This window comes from Heterocephalus glaber, unplaced genomic scaffold, assembly GCF_053883595.1.
Source record: "Heterocephalus glaber isolate CG9 unplaced genomic scaffold, H.glaber_assembly_v1.0 deba00001465, whole genome shotgun sequence".
Lineage (NCBI taxonomy): Eukaryota > Metazoa > Chordata > Mammalia > Rodentia > Bathyergidae > Heterocephalus > Heterocephalus glaber.
Genome location: NW_028258312.1, coordinates 19380866 through 19396717, shown reverse-complemented (window position 1 = coordinate 19396717; position 15852 = coordinate 19380866). Strand labels below are relative to the sequence as shown.

Below are 15852 nucleotides of genomic sequence, written 5' to 3'. Positions count from 1 at the left end.
TGACTTTGTGGCTGATGGTTGAGAGAATGCTCTGCAACAAAAGAAACTGAGAATGCTGCATGATCTCTTTCTAACATTTAATTCAGAAAAAATGTCATCTCCAGCATAGCTTAACATAGTGCTACTACGTAATGCAGATAAGTGAAAATATTAACAAGTCAATGATTCATAACGAAGACTCACTATTTAAAACCCATATTTTCTGCCTCTGTGAAAACCATGGAATTAGATTAAGAGAGAGGCCACCCAATTTTAGATTTAAGCAAATGTGGACAATGGATTTTAGAATGAAGAATAAGTCCTTGGCCACAAAACCTCACCTGAATAATGATGAACTCTTTTAATAAAAAGGAAGAACTCAAGAAAAAAATCTTAAAAGGCTATAATCTAGACAAACTTGAAAGTCAAGGACTCCAGGTAAATCATGATTTAGCTTTACCCAACATTAACCAAAATCTTCCAAGGTGCTAAATTCAGCTCTAAAGAAAAGCTCTTACAAAGCTATTTTGTGACGTAATTATCATCCTTGTCTGCTTCCACTTCTTATACCTGTGTCTTTGCTATGTATATAATTATTCTGAGGGAAAACACTCCAAGCTCAAATGAAATAAAGGACTTCAGTTTATGCCCACACGGACCTTGTCAAGTAGCCAATGACTTGCCCTTTCATTGTGAGTGACTAATATCAATGCTGGCTCTCAAGAAAGACACTTTTCATAATCGCCCAACAATCTGCTAAGTGAAAACATATGGATGGGCTTAGGCAAAGCCTGCCAGGGGTCTCTGCTGAATGGAAAACAGGTGCTCTCATTCTGTGCCATGTAATACCCCATTTACCCCCAAGTCCAAAGGTTATAGGACTAATAGCTGCCTTGTGGTAATCAGGGAAAGCCAAGACACTAGCCCTGCTGAAACATCTGGGACATATTTTACATACTTGCAACACATGCTTCAGGTTCAATTAAAGTGAGGCTTTGGCACATTTATTAATCTTTTTTACTTTTATCCTATAAGAGGACCCACTGACCTGACCCCACTACTATACCATATGAGAAAACAGAGAAATAATGAGAGCTAGAGGTCAGTACCTGCTCGTATGGCAAAAAACACATTTGTTTTCTCATGAAATTCCATTATGCATGACTCTATACACAAACTTTAAATAGAGGAACCAATGGATTTTTTAAAGGAGGAAATCACCCTTCCCCCATTTGGACACACTGATAGCCAAGACTTACTACATTTACTGCTGCGAGTCAGTCCAGACGGAAGCTGGTAAATGGAAGCTTGCAGGATCCTTCCATATTTCCACATCTTATAGTAAAATCTTTACATTTCAAGATGTCCACTCTAAGATTCTCTCCTATTATGCAAGAACTTAAACATCTGTCATAAATGACTACATTGGAGACTCTTTGTTCAATATCACTTTTAGGCTATCAACTGTATTATGAGTAAAAAAAGAAAAATCTTACATATAATTCAAATAAAAGGGTTAGAGTTATGAAAAACTCAGCTCATGATCATTTCACCTGGGAAACACACAGTTGGCATCTTGTGCAGAGTACAGTTGCATTCATGCAGCAGTTGAAGCCCTCACTTTCAATTAACTTTGGTAACTAGATCTGAAAATGTGTTAGACCCAAGGTGTCAGTTTCAGGCAACCAAACACTAGATTACAATAGATGCTACTCTGGAGATTTGGTGTTGTTTTCACCCTGGCACGTTCCACTTAACATCTATGTTTTGGTGAGCCAGTGAACCAGGTGTGTCTATTTGTGTCCCATGCCCAAAATCTCTCCATTAAAACATGACCATTAAAAGGGGATATTAGAGGTATAGAATATCAAACTTGGCAAAAAAACCATAGTCTGACTTCAAGCAGGGACACTGAAGTACTAGACTTTGCTGAGGGCTTCCATTTATTAATATTTCTGGGGAAATGCCTGCTACCAGAATGGATCTTTATGGTGGCTTTAATAATAAAGCAGCAACAAGCAAGGGAAAATGGCCATAAATGGATGGCTGCTTGGTGTTTATCAGCAGAGAAATGATGATTCAGAGCTGGCATGTGGAGTTAAAATACAAGCTCTCTACAGCTCTACGACTGACCTTAACAATAAATCATATCATTTATTGCCAGAAGTGTATGCTCATGTTATTTAACATTAAAAAACAAGCACATATGTGTTTTTTGCAGGAAGGAAATTTTGTTAGTTTATGTTTGATGATGTCGCTAATGACTAAATGATATACAGGAGAAAAATTTCACATAAAAGCTCCATCAATTTAAAAATGTTTGAGACAGCATTAGAAGGGAGAGAAAGTGTGCTTTTCCATTTTCTGTCAAGCGCTGAATATTAGGGAAAAATCATTTGTGAGGTTACTTAATCACTCTGAATTTTTCTGACATTTCTAATGCTTGCTTCCAACACAACGGTGGGATATAACTGTACATCTGTACTGGAATCAAAGGTCAAGGGCATAAATTAAAACGCTGATTTTCTCCTTCAAAAAATTTCATTGCTTTACTATAACAGAAGTCAGACAGATTCTTGTGAAGGTCAAACTCTGATTTCATATGCAAAACAATGTGCAAATAATTAATGATATGGTCTTCCCTGTCTCCTATTTCACCTTAGGACTTTGTAGGCTTTAGGTCTAGAAGTATCCAGAGACCATAATGTAATAGTATCACCATCCTTCTTGCCATAGAAACCTGTTCTTCCAAACCCAGACAATTGTGGCACTGGTGGTAAAGTTGCCCTAATTCCTCCCTCTAGTTGTCCCCTCTCCTCAGAAGACAACCAATCCAAGCAGTCCTAGAAACTAGCTGTTATCTACAGTGGTCACCAATCCCAAGCCAACCAGGAAGGGAAATAGGAGCGTCTCTGAATGGGCTTTAGGGCCCTTCCCGACCTAGGCAAAGCAGTGAGCACCAGAGCTGTTTAAATGTTCTCCTGTGCCCTGGACACACCTGTGTTCTTCTGCTGAGCAATTCTTTGAAAATTACAGATGGCAACATCTATGTTCAACTCATGCAAGCTGCTATTTTTTCACTCCCCTCTTCCCCTAAAGCATAAACTGATTTGTAATACTCAAGATAGGGCAAATTTTTGCCCTTCAAAAGCAGTTGTCACTGCCATTATCTTCACGAGAGCTATCGAGTTCCAGACAAGCTGAATTATTTTTTTTTTGTTCCTGACAGAAAAATATTTGACCTAGCTCTGGACAAAAGCAAAGAGGATTTATAGCCCTCTCTGCCTCTTTGCAACATGCAGTGGCATTGTTAGGATGATAAACAGCACTGTCCAATTTCCTGGACTCAAACACTTCAACTTCTTTTTTAACTGTCTGTGAAAACAGTGTCATGTCTGCATTTCCCCATCCCCAGGTACCCAAGTGCCGGGAAAGATAATTACCTTGTCATCTTTGTCATCTTCTTCTTCCTCGTCCTCTAGCATGTCCTCCACTACCTGCAGACAGAAACAGAAGTCGTTTTTGTGCTCTTTAAAGGAGAGAATTTTGTTCTGTCATTTTGAATCTTTTGGAAATGAAAACTTTATTAACATTGGAAACACATGCACTGGGAGGAAATGTTTGATCTAGAGAGGGAGATTAGGAAAATGCTCTGCTTTTAATTGATTGAAACCAGGGAACTGAAGCCCTGTGGGAGGATTCCTATTCATGTGAAATGTTTTGTAACAAAGAATTTGAAGTATGCATAAGGTAAACTAACATTAATTTGTGGGGTGCTTTACATCAGGACACCTCCTTCCTACCTATTCTGCTGACTATGTTATTCAGGCCCTTTAAATTTAGAGGTAGATAACTAGGGATGAAGCAGCTCTGTTATTTCTAATTTACGTTTTGCCAAACTCTAAGATTAAAAAAACTATCTCTGATAATTGATTCATACTGGTGGTCTATGGTGTAAAACTAACAGTCTTATGTAGCTCAAATTTTAATTCTTATCTATAGAGTCAACTCTTGACTATTACTTTTTGATTTTGTGGGTTACCTAAAACTCTCATTTTAATTCTCTGTAATTTTATTCGAGGATTATTTTAGAAACTTGGATATTAAAACAAAATTAGAAATGTATTCTACAACAAATGTGTATAAAATATAGGTATAATTCATGTAGGTAGATATATATGTGTATTTTTTCAATGGCTCTTAGTTCACCTACCTCAGTAGAATGGAACAGTCATTTTGGATTTGCCAAATAATTTCCCTTTGCCTTGATCAACATATAAATGTAGGCATGAAGAATCAGACTTCATTTCAGTTGGGTTTTTGAACGGTTTCATACACATAAATAAATACACATACCAAAAATATAAAAACCCCTGGGATGGGGGGTTGTTATTCAGGGGAGTCCCAATTTATTGTATTTATGACATTTTACATAATTTCTAAATTCTTATGGTGCTGTTTTCTAATGCAGTCTGAATATAACTAGAATCATGGTTATCAAATATTTTAAAACCTCTCTCTCAAAGCTCATAACTTTAGAAGATAGAAACACCAAGCCCTTTTTTCATGTGATTTTTTGATACCCACAGGAATAGCCTGAGTGAAAACTTCAATAACCAAGACTGTATTATGCAAGGGGTTGTATAAACTGAGGTAATATGTCTCAGTTATTTCTAATACTTTTCTGAAATATTTAAAAAGTATTAAACAACTTAAAAGACTGAAACCTTATCAACCAATTTATAACCCAAAGCATCTGAAAATCTATAAAATTTTTCCTAATTTAATGTACAATTAATTTACCTATTAAAACATAGGATTCCATGGTCTTTCACTTGGACATTAAGCATTTTGAAAGAATTGCAGCAGTACAACATGCTGTTTCTAATGTATGCTGAGAGCTCAAACTAATTTGGGAACATATAAAGCAATTCAATGAGAAAGATGAACTCTTGATATTCTAACTATATTCAGCCACCCCATAAGCATTTATTATTGACCATAGAACGAGGTAATATGGGAATACAAAAATAAATAACACATAGATATAAATAGGGACTATCACATAAGCCTTCATGTTGACTTTTAATTTTCTCACATTTGTAGTATTCACATCTCAAGTATGCAGACAACAATAGTAACAGTGTATACTTCAGGTAACAGATGTCAGGCTCTTCCAAATTGGGCTTTTTGCAATGGAGGTATGAAAAGGAGAAGCAGCCATAATATTTCCATACATCAGGTTGCATCAGAAGAATTCACCTAATCTTCATAACATTAAAAAAAATATTGTAGCTATAATAAAATTATCTTTAAAATTTTAAATTTAAATGAAGCAAATTTTTTTTTGTTAAAATTACCCATGTAGGGTCATATCAAGTATGCCAGGAAAAACAAAATGAACACAATAATTTTACTGCTGTGATTAAATTCCAGCAATATTGTGGTTAGTTATCACTAAAAATGTATCAGATACCTCATCTCTGTAGTACTCACACTGAAGGTTCACTGTAGGCCGAATGGTATAGAATTGTGCCTAGATTGGAAGGTACATCAGGTGTGTTCAAGAAATACCTTTCATTGAGTGAATAGATGCATATACTATCAATCCTTCATATCTTTGAAATACTCATTGGTCAAGTATCTACCCTTTATCTTATAGGCTGGACTTTGCTCACTGAGAGAGACATATCTAATCAATGATATGGATTAACAAAGTCAAATATTCCAAATGCTTCCAAATATTTGTCTGGAAATATCTGAATACTTAATCTTTGTTTGAAGGCTTGGGGTTCTCCACTCTCATTCATACTAATTTTAAAAATTCAAAGCCACCAGCTTAACTTATACGTTTTTCGAATCAGCTGTGACTCTTATGCTCAAGTATGACTCAAAGAAGTCTACAGAATTAGGCTCTTTATTTGCAAAACCCAAAATGTTCTTACCCTGCACAAGTGAGTAATTGGCTACGCACAATTGCTCCACAAATGTGCAGCCAGAACCACCCAATACAGCCATTTGCTTTTCCATTTGGCAGAAAAGTGTTGTGTTAGTGAGGGGGCCTTTGTGTTGTGTTTTAGCACTCTAGTGAGAGCTTTTCCCTCCTCCAGTGCCTTTTTAATGTTACATCATAAACATCTATAAGTGAGGATTTATACTGCAGATGGTTTCCTATTGATGCCTTTAAGCCACTTCAGAATGAATCCCCTTATTACATTTTGTTCAGGTGAAGCTTAAGGTGCCTTGGAAAATGGAGATGATAATAGTTCCTGTCCCAAAGGGCTGGCTTAGGGTCTGACAAGATCACATAGGTAAAGAGCCTAGCACAGTTCTTGTCCCAAAGGAAGTTCTCAAAATCATTAGTTATTAATACAAATAAAATATCCACACAACATTTTCAACGTTAATTATTGGAAATTAAATTCTATCTCTTTTTTTTCTGGGCAAAATATCCTGTGTTCTTAATGCCATAAAATTTCAATTCATTCTTTCACCGACGCTGAGTAAGGACAGGGGTGGAGGTAGAGGTGTGGATAAAGATTCCAGATTAAGACAGTGTTTTCACTACTAATCTTTTGCTTTAATGTTCCAGCGAAATGGTTGGCTGAGAGGGCAAGAATGTCGCAGAAGCTGAGCTGAGCTTTGAGACATAAGCTTTAGCCAAATGCAATGAATATAGAAACTGCAAACTGAGCTTTTAAAAACAAACTGCATATATCACTGAAGTGCATTTCATGACTACACAAAATTGCAACCCTTCCCAGAGAACTCAAATAACACCTGCTATTTAAAAAGAGTGCTGGAGTTTAACACTTAAATAAGGAAAATAGATAAAACACAGGAGTCCTACTCTTAAATTCCAGATCTTTCCTCTTCAAATAAAGCCAAATAACCACTAGTTTTGTTTTGAAGTCCGGTTGCCCAAATGTTTGTCAGCACTAAGTTAATAACACACACACGTAGGATTTCCTTCAGGGAAAAAAATAAAAAGACTGACGAAAAAAATGCATGTGTTAGAAAAGATACATTTACAAAGTTGAGTTTTTTCTTCTTTTTTTCTTAAGGGAGAATATCTCATCTCGGCTCTGGAATTCTCTTTCCAAATTAGGCTTTCTGATACCTTGCTTGAAACCAAGTAGTATTAATCAAACAAAGGAAGGGCACCAGGGAAATCAGAAAGATGTAATGCAAGCAGTTAAAAGTGACATGACCTTCTGTAATGTCGCTCGTCACAGACTTATATGCCACACACTGCGGGAAGGTCTTGAAAGAAACTGATTCCTGGTACTATTCCTTGAATGTAATACTAATAAAGATGACATTTTAAAAAACACACATAGACAGCCCCAAATGCACTGTGTGCCAGCTATATTACAGCCAAAGAATAAGCTGATAACATTATTTTAAAAGCATAATATTTCTTCTTCCATATTCAATATTTGCTGAACATGTCATTAACATATAAAATACAATACATACCCATACGTTTTAAAAAAACATTTACAAAATGGAGCAAAATTGCATTTATAGAACTTATATATCTTGTAATAGTTCTGGGGTGTTCTTTTAATATTGTAAGACTTAATTGTAATCCACCACAACAGAACATTTTTGTGATTTAAGATGTAAAATTATGTTAATAATGATGGTAATCTGAATAAAAATATGACAACATAGAATTATTCTAGCTGACAAAGATATATATATGGGAGATGACCAGAAGGAGGCAATGAAAAGAAGCCCAACACAGTGGAAGAACGCAAAAAAGTAGATTCAGGTAAACTTCATTGTGAAAAATCATCATGGATATTAATTATTGCTTTTTAATACTAAGTCAGGGTACATGTTTAAACTCAACATGACAAGAGGGAGTTAAGAGGTACTTGAATAATTCTTAAAACACTTCATATTCTGATTTTCCCCAGATTAATGTCTTTCACTTATTTAAATCCCTTTAAGCAAAAAAGAACCAAAAGAATCTTGGTTATATTAACCTTGTTAAGTATGGAGTAATGTGAAGGCAAGGCTGATAGAAACTGATTTCTTTTGTATGTTTACTTTTTTCCTTGAAAATAATCTTTGAATTAAATGGATGTTTTTCTATGCTCAGAATGAATAGTTGCACAATTCAAATTGCTTTACTCAAACACGGTCTCTAAAAGAGCAGCACATGTAAATTAAAGAAGAAATCACTGCTGTCCAGATGTGCAACTGCAATGTTAAAATATTAAAGAAGAAAATGTCACAAAAGAAGTTTCAAATTTAATTTCATATTTATGGAACATCCAAATGTGTAAAGATGCTTATGTTCTTATACATTACAAACAAAATGCCTTCTTCCACCATAGAGATATGAAAGAATTAGGGGAGAGTGATATTCTTCAACGTGGGCTGCAGTTCATTTATATCCTCGTGTCTACCTAAACCAGGAAGGGCATGTATTTTTGACAGTGGTTTTATTATACATATAAGTGCAATGTGAAGGTATAAAGTGGAATGTCTATGAATTGGAATGATGCCTATAACCACATAAGTGACTTTGGATTGCTTAAAAGTAGAGAGGATGGGCTGAGGACTTTTGTGGTCAGTAAGATTATAGGTGTGCGTGTCCAGACATTTTCACAAGACACCTGCTTCTCACAAGGTTTTTGAGAGGAAACTTTTGTGAAATGAACAGCACAATTAAACTGCACATATAATTTATATTTGTAAGAATCATAAGACTCATAAATATGTCTGGGATATACTGGATCCCCCAGTACATCTCAAGAGCAAGTGCATGTATGATAGCTGCTTAGTTTGATTCATGCTATTAAGGATTTGACCTTGAAATATTTCAGCGACAGTAGTCATCACGATAAAGGAACCACTAGATGCAATAATAATTAGTGTGATAGGCTTGCCATCAAGGCTGAATATATTGCAACACAAAAGAAGGCAGACTAAAAAGAAAAGCATTAGTACTTATTGCTAAAAGACTTCCTGGTTTTTACAGAGACACTCAAATACAATTATTTCTTCTTGCAGAATGCATTTCCTTGGATCATTCTGGGAAGTGCCATGTTGTAATTTAGTCTGATTCTTAATAAGAAATGTGGTTTTAATGTGGCTATCAGATGACTTTTGATTCATGCCGCTGATTACAGCCTGGATTCTACATCATCAACAGCATGCTTATTTGCAGTATAATATGTGTTGCTATAAGGTGCCAGAACAGTAAATTTACTTTTACTGGCCAAGGGTATGTAACCTTTGATTTCCGTAAGTGCCAGCTTAATACACAGGAAAAGCCCTTCCCTTAAGAAATGCTAAATAATAACTAATATAAATTCTATAATCAGCATAAGCATCCTAAGTGAATTTCTTTTCATATTTCCTTCTCAGTATTTTTAAATGTTCTTCTTATGCTTATACAAAGCACTGTGAATCGAATTCTAGTGTTTATTTGAACTATGTCTCCATCTAAAGGCGCTACAATGTATTGTATTTCTTGGTTGCTAGAAAATTCAAATCTTGGTGTCTTTAGGGTATCACATATTAATTCAGTTGAGCAGAGAAAAACTGGTCAACTATTAACCTGTAGCATACTTTTTAAACAATGTTTTCTTAAAGATATACTACTTGTCAGTAAGAAATATACAAAAGGCAAAAATTTTGATTTGTTTGATATGCTTTGCTAGTAACATTAAAAGATAACCAGTCTCATTGCTAATGTACCTTATAAAATTTAATGTTTTCAAAGCAAGATAGTTTTGTTCATTAGTAAACAGTTCAAATCAAAAAGAAAATGATTTCCTGAGCTTCTGTGTTTAAGGACAAATTTTCATTCCAGAATCACAACTTTGTAACAAAAAGAAAATGTGCAATTTTAAAGGTTTCCAACTCTGAAAACAACCTTACGAACTACTATTCTTTGAGCAGTCTGATGAAAGGTCTGCATTACTTAACACATTTTCTGTAACACAGGAGAAGTGAGCCATGTAGCCTTTGGAAGCTCTTAGAAATGTCCCTTGCTGGACCCCATCCAGTGCCTCAAGGAGCATTAAAGGTACAGTAGGTCAGAAGTTGTTTTTTTCAAGTAAATGCACAGTTCAGCATATGCATTATAGGTAAACACTACATGGTTGGAATATTGGAGAGCCTTAAAGAATCTGAAAACAAAACAAACATTTGTCTTGGAGATTAGTATTAGCAGCCTTTTAGACCATACTTCCCTATTAGATTTGGTTCACTTTTATGAAAATCCACAATAACTCACTATTTTAAGCAATATGTTGGGGTCTTTAAGGAGGTGAGTAGAATGAATGTGATTTGCCTTAATTCGAGTTTTTATTTCTTTTTTCCACATAGAATGTTTTAAGGCCTGAGAACCTTATGTCATAAAATTTAACTTGAAACATGGAGCATGTTTGAAATACATACAAAACAAAATCAGTCAGAAGACTTCAGTTCTTTGCGTATATCTTTTTTCTATAAGTCATGAAAAAAACCATTTTTTATCTTTTTTCTTTACAAAAGAAAGCCCTAGTGGGTTTGGACCTCCATTTGGGCTGGAAAGAATGTCTGTGGTAGATGGTAAATTGTGGCAGCAAAGCCTGGATGAAAAGGATGTTCAGAACTGTTATATCATGAGCTGCCCACAATGTAACAGGATTCTCTCAGTAGTCTCACAAAAGCCTGCCTGGTCCACTTATCATTTCTGCTTTATGTAGTGTACTGTATGATTGCTAAATTAGAGCATAATGCATTTATAATATTTATAGTACCAACATTTAGTTAAATAACCTTTATGTAAGATTTATGTTGATTTTTTTTATTTCTCATTTAATGGCAAATTATGAAGAGCATGTTTCATAAAGATAATTCTCCATTTAAATTCATCAGTCCATTAAATATTAAAATTATGTTTCTGATGCAATCGAGAACAAATTTGTCCAGCTTCAGTGATTATTTGCACTCATAAAAATTAGGCTTGATTAATAAAATTTAAATGCTTGATTAAGTTGACATTTTCATGTTCCATTCTGATTTATTAAAATGAGTCCCTGTCTCCAGGCCTGGTATGCTACTGTGGGTTTACCTTTCCCTTTTTCTTACCCGACACATCTTGAATGAGGCTGTTAGGAAGGAGCATTTTGCTTCTAGGCTCAATGATGGTTTAGTGAAATGCCCTGTTCTTTGCTCATGGTGCTGCCTGCCTTTGTCTCCAAGCACCTTTCCTGGTGAAGATGTGCTTACAATAATCCAGGAAAAAGCTTCTTTCACCTATCTGTGGATATACTTTGTAAAATGACAACATTTATGGTATTTCTCTAAAATTCAGTTTCTAAGCAGGCTTTAATCCGTTGAAGATTGCTTTCATTCACATTTCTTCATATGCTTTTGTTTATGGATAAAAATATAGATTTGCATTTTTGTGGGCATGCCATATACAAAGCAAGGGGATTACAGGCACAGGAAACCCTGCTGTGACAAGACTGCTGTCTTCATCTACAAGGCTAAAACTAAGAAGAATGGCTAATGGCTGGCAAAAAACCAATTCTGTTCAATAGGAGTTAAAAGGCAAATCTTTAAGACAGGAAGTGACTTATATAAGGTCTACACACCCATGATGTGCACAGTGGCTAACTTTGTTTTATACATCATGCCTGGTCATTATTGAGCACTTGCTATGTGCTTAACAAATGTTTAACATACTCTTAAGTCCTTAGATGATCTCAAGAAGACAACTTTTATTCCCATTGCATTGGTGAGGAAATGGAGGCTCAGGGGGAAATGAATAAATTTGTGTAGTTAAGAAGGAGAAGGTTTGGAATTCAATCTTGTGTCTTTTTCATTTCAAAATTTGGGGTCGTCCCCAGTCCGAAAATGGGCATCTGAAATGAACAGACATTTCTCAGACAAAGAAGTAGAAATAGCAAATAAATACATGAAAAAATGTTCAGCATCACTGGTCATTCGAGAGATGCAAATGAAAACAACACTGAGATTCCACCTCACTCAGGAAAGAATGGCTGCTATCATGAAATCAACCAAGAACAAATGCTGGCGGGGCTGTGCAGAAAGAGGAACACTGCTCCACTGCTGGTGGGAGTGTAGACTGGTGCAACCACTGTGGAAATCAGTATGGAGATACCTCACAGAACTAGGACTGGAAGTCCCATTTGACCCTGCTATTCCACTGCTGGGGATCTTCCCCAAAGAATTAAAAGAATCATACCACAGTGATATATGTGTGCCCATGTTCATAGCAGCACAGTTTGTAATAGCTAAAACTTGGAAACAGCCCAAATGCCCATCAACTGGAGACTGGATAAAGAAAATGTGGTTTTTAAAAAATAAAATGGAGTACTACTCAGCCATAAAAAATGAGAAATTAGAGACATTTATAGCTAAGTGTATGCACATTGAGGCAATACTCTGAGGTGAAATAAATAGGACACACATGTATAAATACCAAATATTTCTCTGGTGTGAGAAACTGAAAGTGTAAATAAGGACTAAATGTATAATAGGTAATGTGAAATAGGAAGAAAAGGGACAAAGGGGAAGGGAAGTGGGAAGGGTAGGGGAAAGGAAAGAAGGGAATGGAATTAATATGAGAAAATGGAAAAATAGGAAGAAAATCTTTGTAAATAGGGAGGAATGGAGGGGTTGAAGGGAGGGCTGGGCAAGGGTGAAAAATAAGAACCAAGACAGATTATGTAAGGTGCAAATTTCCAATGATGAATGTCATTATATTGTATACCTAAAATGTACCATTGATTAGAATGAATAACCGATAATGCAAAATAGGAAGAAAAGGTCCAAAAGGTAGGGGTAGTAGGAGGGGCAGGGGAAAGGAAAGAAGGGAAAGGAAAAATGATGAGAAATGGAAAAAATGGAAATAAAGTCTTTGTAAATAGGGAAGGGTGGAGGGGGTGAAGGGAGGGCTAGGAATGGGGAAACAGTAAGAACCAAGATGCATCATGTAAAGGTACAAGGTCCCAATGAGAAATGTAAATATGTTGTATACCTACAATGTACCAATAAAAGAATTTAAGAAAAACAAATTTGGGGTCTTCACCTTTACTATCTGGAAAGGTAACAATGGTAACATCTATTTTTAAGATTTTTTTTTTTTTGCTATTAGCCATGGGAGTATAACTCAGTTGAGAATTTTGTATAGATGAATTGACTGTCTTTTTCTTAATGCTACCAAAACATTCAGTTAATTTTGAATTAAGTGATAGTGTATAATAACAATTTTCTTTTTCTTGTATCATGAATAAATTCAGTAACAAATGACAAGCAGTCCCCTCAAAAGTATCTCTAGTTTGGTCCCTGATCTGTACTGTTCCAGTTCTATATACAGGATGGTGGAAAGGCCTTATGTTCTGTGTTCTTCATAAGTGTATCTCATGCAATGCTTAAAAAAATACATACAAAACTCTTAGGGCTATGGGACTCCTAATCATAGTTCCAATATGGTGTGGTTGAAAAACACAATGAATGTTTAAATTTTTAAAAAATTATAGCACAAGATGTTGCTGTCATTAATCCTTATTTCTACACACACTTCTTGCCACTTCCTAGTTTGGAAGTCCTCTCTCATGAGTGTCTTTAACTGCACTGTCATTGCTGTTTCCATGTCTGGAATCAATTAAAACATTTCTCTTTCATGGTCATTTTGACTTTGTGGAAGACCCAGAAGTCTCATGGTGCCAGATTTGGTGAATAATGTGAATTAAGACACATTGTAATATTTCTGTTTTACATAAATTTGTCTTAGATATTTTGAATCCATTTGGGACATCAAAGCAACCATCACAATGCAACTAAAGACACTGAAAAAAGAGAACTTCCAGAACTGCTTCAGAAAGTGGTGAGGACAATGGGATAAGTGAGAGGAAATACATTGAGAGGGTTAATGGCAGTGTGTTTTTTTACTATAATAATTTTTAAAATTTAAATAATCACTGTAGTTTTCAACTGCAGCTCGTATCATTTGGTTTCTACTTTTAGCTTGTTAATGTGGATAATAGCTGACACCCACAAATTAAAAGAGATGTGTATTTTAGCTCACAGTCAATCTGTTGTCAGCTGGCTCCAATGCAGGAGAGGGGTGTGGCAAAGGAAGGCTGCTGTGGCAAGGCACAGAGAAAACAGAGGGTAAGAAAGGAGCCAGAAAGGAAGACATAACCTTCCTGGTCACACCCACAGTGATCCTCTCTTCCAACAGGCCCCACCTCCTTCCTAACAGCAAGTTGGTTATAAGCCCCTATAATCCAATCACCATCCCAAGGTCCTGCCTATGATTGCATGAAGCCTTGGGGGCCATCTAGATATAAACCCTAACACCGCCCAAATCTGTCTTAGCCCCTTTCTAGTTGCTGTGATAGGGGTTTTGCAACTTCTCATCGCTTTTCTGAACCAGGGAGACCAAGTCTCCACAAATACATGAAACCTCTGACAAAACCATTCACCACACAATGCTAAAGATTAGCAATGCAAACTAGTCCTGGATCATGAGCCAGGAGGTCCTGTAGCAGGTGTTCCAGTGGGTTCTTCACCCTGCACCCTCACCACGATGTCTGTAGTAGTTTGGCTGTCTACCAGAAGGATATCAAAATCATTTAGAAACGAATGAACAGGAGGCCATTAGAAGAAGATGGGAAAACACATCTTCCTCAAGACCAAAGTTGTGATTATCCCTTTGTTCTCTTCTCCTAAGTCGCCTCAATAAAGATAATGACAAAATCGAGGGTGGGAACGTGCAGGACAGAGGTGATCCAACCACATGGCTGACACTTGGATGCCCTGGAGAACCATCCTGATGGTGAGTCACTGGACCCACGGAAGGCTCTGAGGAGGTTTTGGGGAGTTGGTGTTTCAACAGCTGGGGTTCCAAGGAGTAACTGAGGCTAAGAGAAAATCAGCCATTTGTGGCAGCAACAACTTCAGGTTTCTTTCAAAGTCCCCAAGACACGGCCAGGGACTTAGCTCAGTGGTTCTGCCGACTGCCTCGCAAGCACAAGGTCCTGAGTTCGATCCTCGGTATCAAAAAAAACCAAACCAAACAGTTCCCAAGACAATTCCTTGGGTAGAAAAGGAGTGCAGTTTCAGGAAAGAAACCCTTACAAACTAGTAGAACCTCTTTTCCTCATTATATTCTCCTAGGAATCTCTGGAGAACCCAAGAAAGGTGGGAAGATTTCAGTCTGCTGGTAGGCGGCTAAGAAATGGCAGTAACCATACATATCTTTTAAGGCAACTACCATGAACTTTAAGTCTGTCTTCTCAGTCTTAATAGATCTAAAGCAAAAATCGTGCCTTCCAGTGAGTTGATCTTCAGAAAATTGACTTTTAAAAATAGAATTGTTTTTCTTTACATCTTTCTCTATATGAACTGACATGTCATGTATAGTAATACTCATCTTCTACCATTCTACAATTTTATCATTCCTATTTTAAGGGTTGCTGCAGTTTGAGAATAAAGTAAAAGGATAGCCTATACACTCAAGAAGTATTAAAAGTAAACATGAAGTTACTGGGTGAAAAGGGACAGAGAGAAGAGCAAGTGAGAATTATAGCAACGGATATGTAGCTCTCCATTTTTAGTATATGCAGCACATACACATTCTGACTTGTCTTTTCATGCACATTCTGCATATCATATATCCACCTTTATCACTGCATTTATCATATTCAGGTATTTGATCAGTTCCCCCCTCAAATCTTGAACACTGTCTAAAAAACAGCACTGTTAATGCCTATAAATATTCAATAATTATTTTCTTGACTGGAAATAATGGTGCACGGGAAGTAGACAACTTTTGATTTGGAAAGAAAGATCAGACTAAAATATTTATTCACTCAAATATTTTTTGAACAA

The 15852-nt window shown here is 36.2% G+C and overlaps 1 protein-coding gene across 13 annotated transcripts in view; it reads right to left on the bottom strand.

Annotated features, from left to right (window-relative positions):
- The window catches only part of Mctp1 (multiple C2 and transmembrane domain containing 1), a 516544-nt gene that overhangs the window by 60830 nt on the left and 439862 nt on the right, over window positions 1-15852 (bottom strand). For all 13 annotated transcript variants that reach the window (XM_087180712.1, XM_087180715.1, XM_087180714.1 and 10 more), the window contains one exon: window positions 3423-3476. In XM_087180712.1, coding sequence (XP_087036838.1) covers window positions 3423-3476 — 54 coding nt within the window. The remainder of the gene's footprint in view (window positions 1-3422; window positions 3477-15852) is intronic.